The sequence below is a fragment of the Catharus ustulatus genome, chromosome 24 (genome assembly GCF_009819885.2).
Source record: "Catharus ustulatus isolate bCatUst1 chromosome 24, bCatUst1.pri.v2, whole genome shotgun sequence".
Classification (NCBI taxonomy): domain Eukaryota; kingdom Metazoa; phylum Chordata; class Aves; order Passeriformes; family Turdidae; genus Catharus; species Catharus ustulatus.
In genome coordinates, this window is record NC_046244.1 from 1,116,130 (window position 1) to 1,135,263 (window position 19,134).

The 19,134-nt window shown below is 56.3% G+C and overlaps 1 protein-coding gene across 9 annotated transcripts in view; it reads left to right on the plus strand.

Annotated features, from left to right (window-relative positions):
• The window catches only part of PAX7 (paired box 7), a 110,503-nt gene that overhangs the window by 64,631 nt on the left and 26,738 nt on the right, over positions 1-19,134 (plus strand). For all 9 annotated transcript variants that reach the window (XM_033079690.2, XM_042779957.1, XM_033079693.2 and 6 more), the window contains 2 exons: positions 382-547; positions 1,489-1,682. In XM_033079690.2, coding sequence (XP_032935581.1) covers positions 382-547; positions 1,489-1,682 — 360 coding nt within the window. The remainder of the gene's footprint in view (positions 1-381; positions 548-1,488; positions 1,683-19,134) is intronic.

Below are 19,134 nucleotides of genomic sequence, written 5' to 3' on the forward strand. Positions count from 1 at the left end.
TGGCTCTGGCTTTGGGCAGAAGGTGTTGTTGTCAGATGTGACTGTCTTAGGTGTCACCTCTGGGTGTTTTCTGTCCCTTCAGATGTAGCTGGCATCGCTCAGGTGTCACCCCCGGGTGTTTTCTGTCCCCTCAGGTGTGGCTGGCATTGCTCAGATGTCACCTCTGGGTGCTTTCTGTCCCCTCAGGTGTGGCTGGCATCACTCAGGTGTCACCCCAGGGTGTTTTCTGTCCCCCCAGGTGTGACATTCATTGCTCAGGTGTTTTCTGTCCCTCCAGGTGTGACAGGCATTGCTCAGGTGTCACCCCTGGGTGTTTTCTGACCCCCCAAGTGTGACAGGCACTGCTCAGGTGTCACCCCAGGGTGTTTTCTGTCCCCCCAGGTGTGGTTCAGCAACCGGAGGGCGCGCTGGCGCAAGCAGGCCGGTGCCAACCAGCTGGCAGCCTTCAACCACCTGCTGCCAGGGGGCTTCCCACCCGCGGGCATGCCAGCCCTGCCCCCGTACCAGCTGCCAGACTCCTCCTACCCCAGCACCACCATCTCCCAAGGTGAGCCCCGGCTTCCTTCCCACCTTCCCTGCACGGGGATGGGCGTGGATTCCCTCCTGAGCCATCCCTGGTTCTCTCACTGGGCTGTGCTGGAGCATCCTGGGCTTGGAGGGCTTGAATTCCCTCCCAAACCATCCTGTGATTCTCTCACTGGTTCTGCTCTGCTGTGTGACATCCTGCCCGTGGATGGGGCTGTTTAGATTCCCATGTGGTTTTCCTTTAGTTGGGAAAATCCATTTTTTCCCTGAAAATTTCTCCGTTTTCTCCTCTATCCCACATCCCTTCTGCTGTGGCCCCATGTCCCGAGTTTTGAACAAGGAGCACATCCCAGTGAACTGGGGGTTGTGTGGGTGATCCCTCACTCTGGGGAAATCTCCATTCTGGGGTTCAGCACTTGGAATATTCCAATGGAAAGAATATTTAATTCCAGCTGCCCTTGGCCTTTACCAAGGAATTCACAACTTCTGTTTTGGGGGGAAAACAAAGCAAAAACCCAGACATTTCCCCCAAAAAATGCTCAGCTGCTGGGTCCTGTGATGGCTAAGTTGCCATTCCTGAGTTTCCTGGGAGGGGCTCACTGGGGATTCCTGGGTTTTCCGGGGTGTTTCCTGGGGGTTTCCATGGGGTTCTTGGGTTTTTCCGAGGTGTTTCCATCGGGGTTTCCATGGGGATTTCCATGGGTTTTCCTGGGGTTTCCATGGGGGTTCCCTGGGGGTTTCCCATGGGGTTCTTGGGTTTTCCTGGGGGTTTTTATGGGTTTTCCCGGGGTTTCCATGGGGTGTTCCATGGGGTTTCCATGGGATTGTTGGGTGTTCCCGGGGGTTCCTGGATGTTCCATGGGGTGTTCAATGGGGTTTCCATGGGGTTGTTGTGTTTTCCCGTGGGGTTCCTGTTTTTCCCCATGGGGATCCCAGCCCATTGGTGTCCCTGTGTCCCCGCAGACGGCAGCAGCACCGTGCACCGGCCGCAGCCGCTGCCGCCCTCCACCATGCACCAGGGCGGCCTGGCCGCCGCTGCCGACTCCGGCTCTGCCTACGGCGCCCGGCACAGCTTCTCCAGCTACTCCGAGAGCTTCATGAACGCCGCAGCCCCCGCCAACCACATGAACCCCGTCAGCAACGGCCTCTCCCCGCAGGTACGGCACCGTCCTCAGCCTCGTGCGGGCGCCAGGAGCGGGGACACCTCGGGGACACCTCGGGGACGTCGTGGGGAGCCGGCACTGCAGAGCACTGCTGGCCCTTGGGGTTGTTCTTGTGGTTGTTGTTGAGTTGTTGAGAGTGATTAGTTCGTTTGTTAGTGAGCAGCAGCTCTGTCCTGAGCTCAGCACTGGTCATTCCCACAGCCAGGTTGGGGTGAGGGGTCACCAACAGCTGGAGCACCTCCCAAAAGCATTCCAGAGCACCCTGTTGTACTGGGTTTGAGCACAAGGACAGCAAACCTGAGTGCTCCACACCTGACTGACTCCAAAACCATTCCAGAGCACCCTGCAGTGCTGGGTTTGAGCACAAGGACAGCACACCTGAGTGCTCCACACCTGACTGACTCCAAAACCATTCCAGAGCACCCTGCAGTGCTGGGTTTGAGCCCAAGGACAGCACACCTGAGTGCTCCACACCTGACTGCTCACACCTCACTGCTCCACACCTCACTGACTGCTCCACATCTGACTGACTGTGTCACACCTGACTGACTCCAAAACCATTCCAGAGCACCCTGCAGTGCTGGGTTTGAGCACAAGGACAGCACACCTGACTGACTGCTCCACATCTGACTGAGTGCTCCACATCTGAGTGACTCCCAAAACCATTCCAGAGCACCCTGTGGTGCTGGGTTTGAACCCAAAGACAGAACACCTGAGTGCTCCACATCTGACTGACTCCCAAAACCATTGCAGAGCACCCTGCAGTGCTGAGTTTGATCCCAAGGACAGCACACCTGACTGACTCCACAGTTTATCCTGGCTGATGATTTAGGCACGACCCAGAGTTTGTCTGGCTTGACCACAGGTTTGAGCCCAGAGATGGAGATTTGGGGTTTAAGTCACAGATCTGAGCACAGAGATGGAGATTTGGGGTTTAAGTCACAGATCTGAGCCCAGAGATGGAGATTTGGGGTTTAAGTCACAGATCTGAGCCCAGAGATGGAGATTTGGGGTTTAAATCACAGATCTGAGTCCAGAGATGGAGATTTGGAGTTTAAGTTTGGGCAGCTCGTGCAGACAATCCTGCTGATGCTCTGCACGAGGTGAGCTGTGCAGGAGGAAAGGAGTCTCCAAGCTCATCTTTGTTTCCAGGTGGAACTGAAAATGAGCAGCCAGGATTTGTCCTTATCCTGAGGGACACCAAATCCCCTTTTTTCCACTCTCAATCACTGGTGTGATGTGGAGTTGTGTGAAGGGCAGTGGTTGTTTCAGAGGGATCTGTTTATTTAGGACAGGAAACCAAAATAATTTGGAGCTAGGAGGAGAAATGGAAAAGCTGCAGCACTTTGGAGAGGAGTCCAACAAACAGGGACACCAGGTGAAAACAAGCACAGAGTGTCAGTGGAAAGAGGGAATTTTTGCAGCTTCTCCCCCTATATCCTGGCTTTGAGTGGGAAAATGTTAAAATGTGACTGGCATAGGAGTAAATGGGAAAATGCTGGAATATTGATGGGCATGGGGATGGATAGGAAAATATTGAAATGTGACTGGGATAGGCCTGGATGGGAAAGTATTGAAATATTGACTGGGATGGGGCTGGATGGGAAAATATTCAAATACTGCCTAGGATGGGGCTGGATGGGAAAATACTGAAATGTGACTGGGATGGGGCTGGATGAGAAAATACTGAAATGTGGCTGGGATGGGACTAGATGAGAAAATATTGAAATGTGACTGGGATGGGGCTGGATGGGAAAATATTGAAATACTGCCTGGGATGGGGCTGGTTGGGAAAATACTAGCAGGTGACTGGCACAGGGCTGGATATTGCTCCAAAGAGGGAAATTTGGGGGGGAGGAGGCAGATATCCCTCTGACAAGGGATTTCTTAGAGCACTGGGCTCAGGCTCAGAGGATACAGCCTGGGATTCAAAGGCAGGCCCGGGTTAGCTGGGCCAGGGCCCGGGATTAACTCAGATGATCCCAAGTGCAATTTATCCCCAGGGAATAAGGCAGGGATGAGATGCCTGGGATGAGCCCCAGGCACAGAGAAGGCCACGCTGCAATTTCCATTTCCCTTCATCCTCTCCTGGCCAGTGCCACCGAATCAGGGGCTGTTGAAAGGAGCAGACCGTGGCTTTTCCTGCGCTTATCCCAATCCCGAATTCCCCTGCCCCCAGGCTCAGGCTGGGGACAGATATCCCTGAGCCCATAAGCCCTTTGTATGGGAAAGAGAGGATCCTTTATCTGGCAGGCCTGAAGAAAAGAGAGCTTTGCACCCCCAGGAAGAGAGATTCCCATTTTCCTCGAGCTTTTAATCATGTGAGGGCCAAGATAATGGTGTGGAAATTCATCAGTTCCCTTTGTGAGCACAGAGCCTAACCCAGGTTATTTCCTGACTGCTTTGCATTCCCCGATCAAAAATTCCTGCCTTTCCAAGCCCTCTGCTGTTCCTAGTGGAAGGAGATGAGAAATGCTCCCAGTGGGATGAAGAACTCTGGGGTTTGTCCTCTTTTAGGGAAGTTTTGGGGGGTGTCTGTGTGATTTATTTATTATGCTGAGCACAATCCGGCTCTGCCCTGGCATTCCAGGAAAATCCCAGCACAGTTCCACCCTCTCTGCAAGGGGAGAGGGGAGTCCAGGAGGTTGGAAGGAGGGAGATCAGGAACTGGGAAAAAGGGAATCCAGGAGGCTGGAAAGAGGGAGTTCAGGAGGTTGGAAAATCCAAACTGGGAGCTGAGGATGATGGTGATTTGTCTCTGGCCTGGTTTCTTGTTTCCCCCCTGGCAGCAGCAGGAGATTTCTTGGCACTTTAGACAAGGAGAGGGCTGGGAGCTGCCAGCTTTGGCTCCCTATCCAGTCACCCCAGGACTGCGTGTCCAGTGCTGTGCTGGCAGCTGGAATCTGGGAGGAGAAGCACAGAGTTCCCATTCCCTGACAGAAAATGGGGATTTGGAGTGGCCACTGTGGCATTCCTGTTCCCTGACAGAAAATGGGGATTTAGGGTGGCCACGGCAGCGTTCCCATTCCCTAAGAGAAGAAGGGAATTTGGGGTGGCCATCATGGCATTGCTGTTCCCAGACAGAAAATGATGATTTGGGGTGCCCATTGTGGCATTCCCAGTCCCAAAGAGAAAAAGAGGATTTGGGGTGGGCACCACAGAGTTCCCATTCCCACACAGAAAAAGGAGATTTGGGGTGGGCACTGCGAGCTCTTCCCCCAGGTCACGCTCCCCTCCATTGCAGATCCTGCAGGAGCTCTGCCCAAACTTCAGGAGGGAATTGTTCATTCCCTTCACATGGGAATTGTTCATTCCCTTCAGTGGGAATTGTTCATTCCCTTCACATGGGAATTGTTAATTCCCTTCAGTGGGAATTGTTCATTGCCTTCACATGGGAATTGTTTATTCCCTGTTTTCCTGCCTCACCAAGCCCAGCTCAGCTGCTGGAGCCTCCCAGTTTTTCCCAGGCTGTTCTGCCTCAATCCCAGAGCTCAGCTGGGAATTTTCAGCTCCCACTACTTCATCCCACAGTGATGGATTTTGTGGCACTTCACCCAAAAACACCAACTCAGCTGGGCTGAGGTGGTGAGGGTTAAGCCCAGCTGGAAATTAAGCCTGACCCAGCTCCTTGTCCAGCGCCCATTTCTCACTTCCAGCCTTGGAATGGGAAGAGAACCAAAGTAAAACTTGGTGCGCTGAGATAAGGAGAGTTCAGTAATTGAGGATGAAGTAAAATACAGTGATGATAATGATGATAATGAGGGAAAACCCAGTGCTGCTCAATGCAGCTGTTGGCCAATGCCAGCCCTCCCTTCCTGACCCTTTCCCAGTTTGTACCCTGGCAATGGGGACATTCCTGGTCCCTTTGGCCAGCTCAGGTCACCTGTCTCAGCTCTGCCCCCTCTCTGTGCCCTTTGGGACCCTCCCCAGCAGCAGAGCATGAGACAAGGAGGGAAAAAATTCCTTGAGTGAGGCTGGGATAAACAGGACTGGGTAACCCCCAACTCACCAGGTGTGCTCAACACCATTCTCATCCTAAACCCCAAACACAGGGAAGGAACTGGGAACCTTCCCAAGATGTGACCAGGAGAGAATCCCACAGGATTAAACCAGGACCCAGAGGGGTGGCTCAGGTCCTGCTCCTTCCAGGACCTTCAGGAGAGACCCCAAGGGGGCCTGAACAGGGATTGGGGACGGAGCAGGGATTGGGGACGGAGCAGGGATTGGGGATGGAGCAGGGATTGGGGATGGAGCAGGGATTGGGGACGGAGCAGGGATTGGGGACGGAGCAGGGATTGGGGATGGAGCAGGGATTGGGGATGGAGCAGGGATTGGGATGGAGCAGGGATTGGGGACGGAGCAGGGATTGGGGATGGAAACAAACCCTGCACCATGCTGAAGCTCAGACCCAGCTCAACCTAGGCCAGGGCTGGCCTAAAATTGTCCCTCCCCGAGCTGGAATAAGGTTTGGGACAAACCAAATCCTGATAAATCTTAGACTCATCCCATGGAATTTGGCTTGGGAGGGACCTTGAAGCTCTGCTGACCCCAACCGCCTTCCACTGAGCCCAAAACCCCATCCAGCCTGGCCTTAAACTCAGTTTTAAGTCCAGTTCTGTCCTGATCAGGATCTGCCAGCCCTTCAGGAACCGTGTGCTGTGCAGGGGAAATCAGGGAATTGAGCTGAGTATTACGGGACAAAAGTGGGGCTACTTTGGCTGATGCTGGGAGATCCCCTCAAACAGCAAAGGAATCAGAGGTTTTCTGTATTTGCTGCTGCTTTTCATCCTCAGCCTCCTCTGCCAGGTCTCTTCTGCCTTTCCAAGTGTCTCTGTGGGTTTTTGGGGGGGTTGTTGTGCTGCTTCGCCTCCTACAATTCCTGCTGCTCTTTGAGATCCAGGCTTTAAATTCGTGTCACCGCTCCCTGCAGAACACCAGGGTCTGGCAAGGGCTGCTCCAGAGCCAGAACAGCTCAGTTTGGGGCAGGTGGAGCTGGGGAAAGGCTCAAAATTGAGTTAAAAGGCAGCCAGGCACTTCCAGAATTGTTATTGCTGAGAGCTCAGAATCTCCGAACAACCCCGCGGGATCTCCAGGGATTAAGACAATTGCAGAAACACAAAGAGCCAAGAGAAACTTGTTCACCTCCTCGGAGCTGTTGCTTTAATTTTCTCAGGGCTTTCCATGGCTTTATTTTTTTGCTCCCTGAGTGAATTCATTCCCAGTGGCTGGAGACTGGAGTCAGATTCCCAAGGCCAGGTTTGCCACTGGGTTTTGGATCCCTCCTGGCTCTGGGAATTCCTTCCCTGCTTTCCAGGGATCCCTCCTGGCTCTGGGAATTCCTTCCCTGATTTCCAGGGATCCCTCCTGGCTCTGGGAATTTCTTTCCCTGATTTCCAGGGATCCCTCCTGGCTCTGATTTCCAGAGATCCCTTCTGGCTCTGGGAATTCCTTCCCTGCTTTCCAGGGATCTCTCCTGGCTCCAGAGAGGCCGCGCTGTCTCCCTTCCCTCGGTGCCACCAATCCCTTTCTCCGTCTGGTGCCTTTTTTTTTTTTTTTTTTTTTTTGTCGGAGACACTGTGCCTGTAATAAGCATTCAAAATGAGCCTTGCTGGGCCAGGAGAAAGGGGAGGGGAAGAAAGAAGGGGAGGAGAGGATGAGATTTGGGGGGGGGGGAAGGAAAGGGAGGAGGGGGTTTAAATAGCAAAGAATTAGGAAAAAAAAAATCTGATGCAAATCACTGGTAGAGAGAAAATTATGTGCAATTACCCGAGCGATACTGGGCAGCCGTGCCCACCCCAACCAACAAGATCTCATTAACAAGCAGAAAATAAGATTGAAATGGTGTGTAAAAGAGCTGAAAAATGAATTTGAATGCTGCATTTGTCCACAATTACCCCCTCGTTCACACATATTTTATTGCAATTTTTTTATTATTCTTAATCTTTCCATCCCTCAAAGCAGATTGGGAACATCCTGGCATTACAGTTGCTGAGGGAGGAAGCATTAAGGATTCCCCGTTTCCCTGAAAGGAGACCCTTCTCTCGCTCGAATTTTCCAGGCTCGCTTTTGGCCGGATCAGGATTCATTTCCCGGCTTATCCGGGTGTAGGGAGCGTTCCTCCCTCATCCTTTAACACCGCGGGTCCGCCCCACACCGGGGGTTTCCCTTCCCCGTCCCGGCTTTCCCCTCTGCCTCCCCCGGCACTCCAGAGGATGCTGAGCATCCCCAGAGGATCCTGATCCCTTCAGGAGCATCCCTCGCATCCCTCACCCCGCGCTCCTTCCCCTCCTCAGCCTCAGGAATTTGTGGATTCTCCCAAAATCCGCGTCCTTTCCTCGCCAGGGTTTGGGAAAGGGGCACGGCAGCTCCAGGCTCCTCGGGGAAAAGCGGCTCCACGTTGGCTTCGTCTCCCTAAACTTTTAACCTGCACATCCCAGGAAAACCGCGCGGTTTTCCACTAAAGTTTCTGGTATTTTTGAGGATATATTTCACCAAACAAAGCCCATCTGCTCTTGTCAGTTTGACGCCTCTGCTGCCGGCACGGGGAGAAGGGGAGAAGGGAACATTCTTCCCGTGTGAAAACAGATCCCTCCTTATTCGCTGCTTCCGAGGAGGGTGGGAAGGGGGGAATTCATATCCCAGGGGCCTCTCCACTCTCCGTGCCGTGAGATTGATTGGATTGATCCCGCTGGAAACCGATCGGGAACCAAAAGGGCAGGATTTGATTCCCTTCACCCCTGTGCTCGTCCCTGTGCGATTCCCACTCCAGGCGTTGTTCCCTGCGTGTGTTACTGAGATAGGGAAATATTTGGAGCACGGAAGGATTTGGGAGCGAACAGTCGGTTCCCGAGCCTGCAATCCCGTGGGAAGTTTGGGGTTGGTGTGTCCCCGTGACTCTGCAAACTCAGGGAGCAGCAGGACCCAAACTGGGGAGGAATAAGGGAGAAATGGGAGAAGAAATGGGAAAAATACTGAGGAGAGGAGCAGGGGCGATGGCAGCAAGAAGTGCGGGGAGGTGAAAGTCCCCAGATGTCGAATTTGAGGCACCCAGAGCTGAGACATGGAAATCTGTCCCCAAAATCCCAGGGTGGAACAGGAATTCCTGAATTCTTGCCGCAATCCGGTCAGCGCTGGCCGGGCTTTATCAGCTCTCCTCTGGCTCCTGACTCCGGGAAGGGAAGCGAGGCTTGGCCGGGGAGGATTCAAACGCTGATGACTGCGGGAGCTCGGAGGGAAAATGAGCAATTAGCAATTAACGCCGCAGTCCGGCATCCCCGGCCACCTCTGGCACGCGGAGCCGCCACAACATCCCAGGGACCCGGGATCGGGGGAAAAGGCAGCCCCGGAATGAGGGGGGAGCGAGGTAGAGGGGGAGCTTAAAAGCGAGGAATGCAATCAAAGGAATAAATAATTGGGATGAGGAGGAGGGGGCACGCGCCGCATTCCCGGGGTGCGCATTCCCGGGGCGCGCATTCCGGCTGTGCCTGTTACATCCAGCTGTGCGTTCCAGCTGTGCCCCGCCTGGGGAGGAAAAACCCACAGCAGCCGGCTCGGGATGCAGCTCCGAGCTGGCCCTCGTTGTTTGCTCCCTGAAGGGCTTGTGGGGTCACTTCCAAAGGGACAGGAGCGGGGATGGGGAGCGCAGGTGAGCGCGGGCTCGGGGCTGTCCCTGCGGATCCCAGCTCGGGAATCTGCCCGGCAGGGACCGTGAGTGCCCTCGCTCCCTGTGCTCCGGGGGTGTCTGGGGGCGATCAGGACACAGCGGGGTTGATTTTCCCTTTGCTTTGCCATCCATGTGCTCTAAGGAAGAGGGAAACTCTCATTTCCTTGTATTCCCTCCCACCCCAACTGGGATACCCTTGAAGAGGCTGCAGCACAGGGAGGATTTCAGGGGCTGTATCCACCCCTGCAGCATCCCGGGGAGCTGCTCAGGAGGACTGGGCAGTCCCAAAGCCTCAGGAGAGGTTTATGGGATGAGATAAATCCCAAAAGGATGCTGGGCTGAGCTTTGGTGTGAGGTGAGGGAGACGCTGGGAGTCCCGTCAGCTTCCAGAGCATCCGGAGCGAGCCTCCCACTGCCCTGGGTGTGGAGCAGGAGCAGGGAGCGGCTGTGGCATGTGTGCTCGGGCGGTTCGGGGTGCCAGGAATGGCTCTGGGATGTGTGCTTGGGCAGTTTGGGGTGCCAGGAATGGCTCTGGGATGTGTGCTTGGGCAGTTTGGGGTGCCAGGAATGGCTCTGGGATGTGTGCTTGGACAGTTTGGGGTGCCAGGAATGGCTCTGGGATGTGTGCTCGGGCAGTTTAGGGTGCCAGGAATGGCTATGATGTGTGCTCGGACAGTTTAGGGTGTCAGGAATGGCTCTGCAGTGTGGGCTCGGACAGTTTGGGGTTCAGGAAATGGCTCTGCAGTGTGTGCTCAGACAGTTGGGGGTGCCAGGGCAGGGCAGGAGCCGCTGCGTGCCCAGGAAAGCGCAGAGGGAGGAGATCCAGAAGAATCCCGACGCCTCCCGGGTGCGGGGTCGGTTCCAGGCCGTGGTGCCCCCCTTGCGTGGCGCTGGATGTGCGGGGAAATCTGCGGGTGCTGCGGGGTCTCTGCTGCCCAAAAGCCGCCGCTGCCTCCTCAGACAGGATCAATTTACGGCGGGGACCGGAGATCACAGATCCCGGCGGGCTCTGGGAGCGAGCAGAGCGGCGATCAAAGGTGCGCGGGGTCCCAGCTCGCCGCGCTCAGCTCCAGGCAGCCCCTAAACCCATCCACTTTGGAGATGAGGGGGATCTGATTTCAGGGAATGAACACCTGAAAGGCGGTCGGGAGCCCGGGCAGGCACATCCAGGGAAATCACGGGGCTGGGGAAAGAGGGAATGCAGAGATGGAAGGGCTGTTTTGAGGAAAATCACAGAGAAATTGGAAAATTACCCTGGCTGTGGGGTTGGGGAAAGAGGGAATGCAGAGATGGAGAGGTTGTTTTGAGGAAAATCACGGGAAAACCAGTGGTTTGCAGGATTGAGGGGAAAGCGGGAGTAGAGATGGAGGGGCTGCCTTGGGAAATGGGAATTTGGGAGATTATCCCGGCTGTGGGCTGCAGGGGAAAGAGGGGATCCAGATGCGGAGGGGCTGTTTTGAGGAGTCACAAAGAGCGGTTTGCAGGACTGAGGGGAAAGAGCCCAAACCGCTGAATTTTGGGTCGGAATTCACCCCCCAGGCCAGCGCTGAGGTGACACCAGGCTGTCACAGCTGTCACCGCGGCTCCTGCCCGGCTCGGGACAGCTCTGGGGTGCTCTCCTGTCCCTCCGGAGCCACCCCTGCCCCAGCTGGCCCTCGGAAGGACACAGAGAGGGGACACTGCTGATGGGGACACACAGGGGGGAACTGCCCATGGGGACACATGGGGGACGCAGAGAGGAGACACTGCTGATGGGGACACAGAGAGGGGACAGTGCCGATGGGGACACAGAGAGGGGACACTGGCGATGGGGACACAGAGAGGGGACACTGGCGATGGGGACACAGAGAGGAGACACAGAGGATGCTGCCCTGGGGTCTCACAGCGGGGACACTGCTGATGGGTACTCAGAGAGGGGACACTGAGGATGCCAATAGGGACACAGGGGAGACACAGAGAGGGGACACAGAGGATGTTGCCCTGGGGATTCATAGCGGGGACACAGAGGATGCTGCCATGGGGACACACAGAGGGGACGGTGCCAGTGGGGACACAGGTGGGACACTGCTGATGGGGACACAGGGGGGACACTGCCATTGGGGACCTAGGGGGCACACTGCCATTGGGGACCCAGGGGGGACACTGCCGATGGGGACATAGGGAAGGGACACACGACGGGACGCTGCCATGGGGACACTCAGGGGACACTGCTGATGGGGACACAGGGAGGGGACACAGAGAGGTGACACTGCCGATGGGGACACAGGGAAGGGACACACGACGGGACGCTGCCATGGGGACGCTGGCCCGGCTTTCTCCGAGCTCCGCAGCGGCACCGCGAGCCCCTCGCTGCCTCCCCTGTCTCCCCGAGCCTCTCGCAGCTCTCCCTCTCCCTGTGCGCTCCCTCTCGTCTCTCCTCCATTTGATGTGAGAGGAGCTGTCTGCCACTCGCGCGTCTGTTCCGAGAAGGGATCAGAAGTTTCAGCGAGCGCTCGGCGCCTCTCCTTTGATCCATGTCCTGAGGCCTGCTTGACAGCGAAAAAAAGCATGGAGACAAAACGACTCAGTCAAAGTGATTCCTGACAACTGTCTCCATGAGATAAGGAAGCTCTCTGTGTCTTGGTGGCTTTTTTTTTTTTTTTTCCTTCTAATACCGCCTCTCCGTTTCCATAAGAAGCGGAGTCACTTTAAACCAGAGGAACAGCGCAGAAGAGCCGAGCACAGAGCTGAGCTTTATCGCGCTTCCTGTCTCCTTTTCCTCTCCTTTATTTGTTTTCTTTTTTCCCCTCTTTTCCCCGTTTTTCCTGCCCTCCTTCCCGCACGCTGCGTTCCCCCGGTGCCGCCTGCGATGCTGCGGCTGCAGAGCGATCCCGGCGCGGTGGCGGTGCCAGGACATCGCTGCGAGCGCAGGGAGATGCCAGCTGTCCCCGCGAGGGGCTGCGGCGACACGGAGAGCCATTATGTGACAATAACCAGCCCTTTCAGGAGAGGGAGGCGGCCTCATTACCAGCCGGGCTTTATCCACCGCTGGCCACTTAAGCGGTTCCTCGGAGCTGCTCCCCCGCTGCTGAGCCCCGGAATTTTCTTTAGGATTGTTTAATTTGGCTTGGCGGGCTCGTGTCACGCAGGGAATGTCCCCCCCTCCTTTGCCAGGTGGCCCTCGGGGCGCTGGCAGGGCTGAGTTTGTGAGGGCTCGGGCACACTGGAGGGTGCAGGGCTGTGTGGGAACTGGGATTTGGATTGGGATTCCAAACACAGGGAGTACATGGAGGGGACAGAGAAGTGTCACAGGTGAGGGACACAGGGACAGGGCCACCCCAGCCGGGTGAGGAGCTGTGGCAACGCAGGATGGATCCCAGGCAGTCCCAGCCCAGCTCTGGAAAGCTGCAGGGCCCTCGGGTGAGCGAGCCTGGCTTGGGGCTCAGGAGGTGGCTCAGAGGTCCCTGCAGGACACAGGACAGAGCCACGCTCAGGGGGTGGGGACAGGGACTGGAGAGTCCTGGAAGGGTTCAGGGGGAAGGGACCTTGGAGCTGGCATCGTTCCAGCCCTGCCGGTGGGCACGGACCCCTCCCGTGGGCACAGACCCTTTCCATGGGCACAGACACCTTTCCATGGGCAGGGACCCTTTCCTTTCACCCCTCCCGTGGGCACAGACCCCTCCCATGGGCACAGACCCCTCCCATGGGCACAGACCCTTTCCATGGGCACAGACCCTTTCCATGGGCAGGGACCTTTTCCTTTCCACCCTTCTAACGGGCACGGACCCTTTCCATGGGCAGGGACCCTTTCCATGGGCAGGGACCCTTTCTATGGGCAGGGACCCTTTCTATGGGCACAGACCCCTTCCATGGGCAGGGACCTTTTCCTTTCCACCCTTCTAACGGGCACGGACCCTTTCCATGGGCAGGGACCCTTTCCATGGGCAGGGACCCTTTCTATGGGCAGGGACCCTTTCTATGGGCACAGACCCCTTCCATGGGCAGGGACCCTTTCCTTTCCACCCCTCTCATGGGCACAGATCCCTCCCGTGGGCACAGACCCCTTTCCATGGGCACAGACCTCTCTCATGGGCACAGACCCTTTCCTTTCCAGCCCTCTGGTGGGCACAGACCCCTCCCACCATGCCAGGCTCCCAGCTGCCCGTGGGCACTCCAGGCCCGCAGTCGCAGGCTCAGAGCCCCTCCCAGCCCTGCAGAACCTCTCGGCCGGGGAGTTCCTCTCCCCTGCTCACCGTAATGAGGCTTTTGTGGCGGCTTCGCTCCGGAGTGAAACTCCATTAGCGGCGGGGCCGGGGGGCGAGGGGGCCCCGCGGAGGGGGAGGGTCCCTTCCCCCCAGAACCGCGCTGCGCCGCGCTGATAAACAGCAAATATCGGGGAACAGGATTTCCACATTATCTGAGCGCGGCAGAAAATCAAAATTTCAGTCTAAATCCGAGGAGACGAAGCTCATAAGCTCCTCCAGCTGATACAGACGCCAAGCCCAGCCGGCGAAGGCTCAGGAGGCACAAAATAACATTTTTAGATAAAAAAAAAAAAAAAAAAAAAAAAAAGGTGGAAGAAAAGAAAAGAAAGCAAAAAAGAATGAACGAGAAGGGAGAAGCAAGAAATCTTCGGGGGCTGCCTGCGGGGAGGGAGGAGGAGAAGTGGTGCAGAGAGGAGCGAGAGGAGCATTGTGTGGTGCTGCAGCCCCTTCCTGCAGAGAGGAGAAACACCCGGGAGGGCTGGGGACAAGGCTGGGTGTGCTGAGAGTGCTGGGGACAGTGCTGGGAGTGCTGGGGGCAGGACTGGGAGTGCTGGGGGCACGACTGGGAGTGCTGGGGGCAGGACTGGGAGTGCTGGGGACAATGCTGGGAGTGCTGGAGACAGGACTGGGAGTGCTGGGGACAATGCTGGGAGTGCTGGGGACAGGACTGGGAGTGCTGGGGGCAGTGCTGGGAGTGCTGGGGACAGTGCTGGGAGTGCTGGGGGCAGGACTGGGAGTGCTGGGGACAGTGCTGGGAGTGCTGGGGGCAGGACTGGGAGTGCTGGGGGCAGGACTGGGAGTGCTGAGAGTGCTGGGGACAGTGCTGGGGGTGCTGGGGGCAGGACTGGGAGTGCTGGGGACAGTGCTGGGAGTGCTGGGGGCAGTGGTGGGAGTGCTGGGGACAGTGCTGGAATCGCTGGGGGCAGGACTGGGAGTGCTGGGAGTGCTGGGGACAGGACTGGGAGTGCTGGGGACAGTGCTGGGAGTGCTGGGGACAGGACTGGGTGTGTTGGGGGCAGTGCTGGGAGTGCTGGGAAGGGCTCTGGGACTGCTGGAGTCGCTGCCCATCCCAGCAAGGTCCCAAAGGGCTCCGGCTGCTCTGGGCCGGACCTGCGGGCTGGCAGTGTTTAATGAACGATTCGAGAGCTCCTCTGAGCCCCGAGCCCGAGTCAGGAGTCACGAGGGGCCTTCCCGAGCCCAAAAGCCGAGCCCGAGTGCGGCCACCCCGCTGGGGGCTCCTCCTGCAGGAGCCGCCCTCGCTGGGGCTCTGAGCAGGGCAGCGATGCCCAGGATAGCGGGGAGCTGCTCCTGGACCGGCATGGGGATCCCCAAATCCGGATGGCAGCGGCTCAGCAGTGCGGGAGTGATGCCGGGGATAGCCGGGAACTGCTCCTGGACAGGGATGGGGATCCCTAAACCCGGGTGGCAGCGGCTCAGCAGTGCGGGAGTGGCCGCTCGGTGACACCGCGGGGCTCGAGGTCCCGGCTCTGCCCGCCCTGCAGGAATTTTCTCCATCCCGGTGCTGTCCCAGAGCACTGCCCAGGTGCTTCCAGCAGCAATTCCCAGAATATCCAGTTCAGCCGTGTCCCAGCACCCATTGGTGCTCCGGACCTTCCCTGCACTGGACACTCCCCAAAGGCACCGCTCCCTGCAGGATCCCGGGTTTTGTCCTGGGTTTTGTCCTGGGTTTTGTCCCGGGTTTTTCCCGAGGTGATGCGGTCCGTCCGTGGCTCTGCTCAGCCCCGGAGCCCCCGGGCTCTCCTCGGGGCTTTTCCTCAGCGCTGCTCGGAGCAGGGAAGGAAAAGGAGCAGGCGGGAGTTGCAGGAAAGGTTTTCTGCTCCATCACAGGCTCCGTGTGACTCAGCAAACAAAGGAATTCGGAATTCCTCCCCTGATCTCCCTCAGCTCCCAGCAATGTCCATTCCCTTCCCTACCTCATTCCTAGGCCCAGCTCTAAGGTGGCATCTTTCCAGCAGGGGGTTTTAGGCTCTGTCCCAGCCTCTGTCCCTCTGTGCAGCTCCAGGGGCTGTTGGTGGAACTAAAGCCCAAAATTTTGGGTTTTCCCAGGCTCTGCATAATTTCAGTGCTGCCGAGGAAAGGAGGGGATTTATTTTGGGTGAGGAGGAGGAAGGTGTGGAATGGACACCTTGGGAAGGGTCACGGTTGTACTGGCAAAGCAAAATTAAAATTTGGGAATTTCTGGGCTGCTGCAGGATTGTCCCAGCCCCTCTGCACGGCTGTCTCTCCTCAGGGGAAGGTGGGTAGGGCTCACATGTCCTTCCTGGAATATTTGAGCTTTCCCTTCTCCCAGGTGCTCACACAGAAACTCTAAAAGTGACAATCAGAGAGTCAGGCCAGGCAGGGATCTCAGCTGGGGCTGAGCTCGGCGCTACCGGAGCCATTTCACGGCAGCTTAGAACCGGTTTTAAAGAGCCTCACACCCCCTAAAGATGAAGATCTCAGTTCCACCCTTTAGGACTTTGCTTTGGGGTCCCCTGGCGCTCAGGCAGGGCCCTCTGGGGGCGCTGAGCAGAGCTGGCAGTGCCTCGGTGCCACTCTGTGTCCCCAGCAGAGTTTTGGGCCCTCTGACTGGGAGCTCTGGGGTTCTGCTGCCATCCCCCAAAGCCGAGGGGTTATTCCCAAAAAAATCCGAGCTGTGCCTGGTCCTGCTGCCCAAAGATGTTCTGCAGCACCAAAACCCTCCCTCAGCACGGGAGAGGCTGGATGAACCCTGAGCTGGGCTCAAACACCCCCTCCCACCCTAAATCCCTCACAGGGGGCACAGAGGAGTTCCTGGGGATGCTTTGGCTCTAAAATCTGGGAGGTTTTGGGGCTATCTGGGGATATCTGGGCTCTCTGGGGATCTCAGGGGGTCTCTGGGGCTCTCAGGGGCTCTCTGGGGCTCTTTAGGGCTCTCAGAGGGTCTCTGAGGTTCTTTAGGGCTCTCAGGGGGTCTCTGGGGCTCTCTGGCTGCAGCCCCACACCGAATCCCCACGGGAAGGGCAGAGTTAAGATTTTTTTTTTTTTTTAGTTTCTCTCTCTTTGTCACCTTTAAGTGACAACGCTCTGAGAGGGACAATCCCCTATCCCAGGTCACCAAAGCCAGCCCAGGCTCGGGGGCACAGCCAGACCCCTCAGAGCCCCCTCAGAGCCCCTCGATCCCAAATCCTCTTTTCCCAGAGCCCAGGCAGGCACTGGGAACCAGCAGGGGGACAGGGCTGGCTCAGAGCTGCAGCACAGCGGCCAGACTGGGAGAACTGGGAGAACTGGGAGAACTGGGGGGCTGTGTCTCTGTGTCTCCCTCCCTCTCTGGGAAGCTGTGCCGAGTGCTGGGGGTTGCACGGACAGAGCTCCCACATCCCCACTGCTCTGTCCCCAATCTCGGACCGGAGCAGGGCTGAGCCCGGGAGCTTTTAGGGGAGCTGGGAATGAATCAAGAGGCGCCCACGTGTCAGGCTGGTATCTGGAACTAAACTGAAACACTCGCTGGGCCTGACCTCCTGCCCCGGGGCTTGGGGAAAAGCTCTGCCAGCCCTGAGAGCTCCGGAACGGAGCCTGTGGGGCTGAGGAGCAGAGGGAGAGGCTCTGGGGGACTGGGGGGACTGGGGGGACTGGTACTGCTGGGAGGGACCCCGGGGATGGGGTGGGGACAGCAGGGCTGGAGCTGCCCGGGGAAGGGGAAGGAGCAGGCAGCAAAAATCAGAGAGCCCCAGAGAGCCCAAAGAGTTCTAGAGAGATCCAGAGACACTGAGAGAGATCCAGAGACACTGAGAGACTGAGAGAGACCCAGAGAGTTACAGAGAGCCTCAGAGAGCCCCAGAGAGACCCAAAGAGTTCTAGAGAGATCCAGAGAGACTGAGAGATCCAGAGAGACTGAGAGAGACACAGAGAGTTCCAGAGAGTTCTAGAGAGATCCAGAGAGACCCAAAGAGCTCCAGAGAGCCCCAGAGAGCCTTAGAGAGATCCAGAGAGACCCAGAGAGCCCGTGTGATACCGAGAGCTCCAGAGAGACCCCAAAAGCCCCAGAGCCTCCCAGAACAACCAGAGAACCCCAGAGAACCCCAGAGAGTCCCAAAGAGCCCCAGAGAGGCCCTGAAAGCCCCCAGAGAGCCCATGAGAGCCCTCCAAAGCCTCAGAGATGCCCAGAGCTCCCCAAAGAACTCCTGAGAGCCGCAAAGAGCCCCAGAGAGGCCCTGAGAGCCTCCAGAGAGCCCCAAAGAGCCACAGAGAGCCCCAGAGAGGCCCTGAGAGCTCCCAGAGACCCCCAGAGAACGAGTCAGAGCCCAGGAAAATGAATCCACTCTGATGCTGCCTTGGCCCATAGGGAGGTTTGGGTTATTTTGGGTTGTTTTGGGGTATTTTGGGTTATTTTGGGTTGTTTTGGGGTATTTTGGGGTATTTTGGGTTGTTTTGGGGTATTTTGGGTTATTTGGACACACCTTTGGAGCCCAAGCCTCAGGAGTTGTTTGCCCCTCTCTCACCCCCTTATTCCCCTTCTTGGAGTGTCCAGAAATGCCAGAAATCCCCACCCTGCCCCAAACCCTGCCCAGAACATCCCTGCACATCCCCGCTGGGGAAATTCCCGAGCTCTGGGGGACTGGGGAAATCCCAGTGCCCCCAGGGCTGCTGAGCTGCAGGAGCTCAGGAGGGGCAGGGAAGGGAATTTGGGAATTTGAGAATTTAGGAATTTAGGAATTTCAGAATTTCAGAATTTGGGAATTTCAGAATTTTGGAATTTTGGAATTTGGGAATATGAGAATTTCAGAATTTGGGAATTTTGGAATTTCGGTATTTTGGAATTTTGGAATTTGGGAATTTCAGAATTTGGGAATTTCAGAATTTTGGAATTTCAGAATTTGGGAATTTCGGAATTTGGGAATATCAGAATTTCGGAATTTCGTGCTCAGGGCACTCCCAGCCTTGAGGGATTTTCCCCATCCCCTCATCAGGGTGGATTTCAAACCCCAAAGCGTTCCAGGACACCTCGAGGAGCAGGGAAGGACAAACTCAGGATCTTTCGAGGTGCTGCAGAATCCTGAGAGGGAAGCAGCCAATGCCTGAACATTTATGCTAAAAAAAAAAAAAAAAAAAAATCAACTTATTAAAATTTCGCCTGGCTGCATCTCCTGCTTATTCAAACAGCGCCAATTTCCGTGGATCTCATATCAGCTCCCAGCATCTCCCAGCCCCAGTGCTCGGGTTATGCGAGAAGAGAGAGAGGAAAAAACTGCCAGCAAAATAAAAGCCTCTATCTGACACAATCTCTCCTGGGGATCTCAGTTATTTAAAAAAAAAAAAAAAAAAGAAAAAAAGAAAAAAAAATCATTTTTTTTTCTCTTGGCTGCTGTTTGTTCAATGTGCAGGAGCCATAGGCAAATTTTTGCTAATTTTGTGCATGCTTTTATCATAGTGGTGATTCACTGGCAGCTTTATCCTCCGATAAGTGGATTAGTTGTTGAGCTAAACAAAAAGGTGTTTGACAAGCAGGAAGCTCCAAAGAACATATTTGTTTTTCGAAGAATGGAGCTGTGTTTGCTGC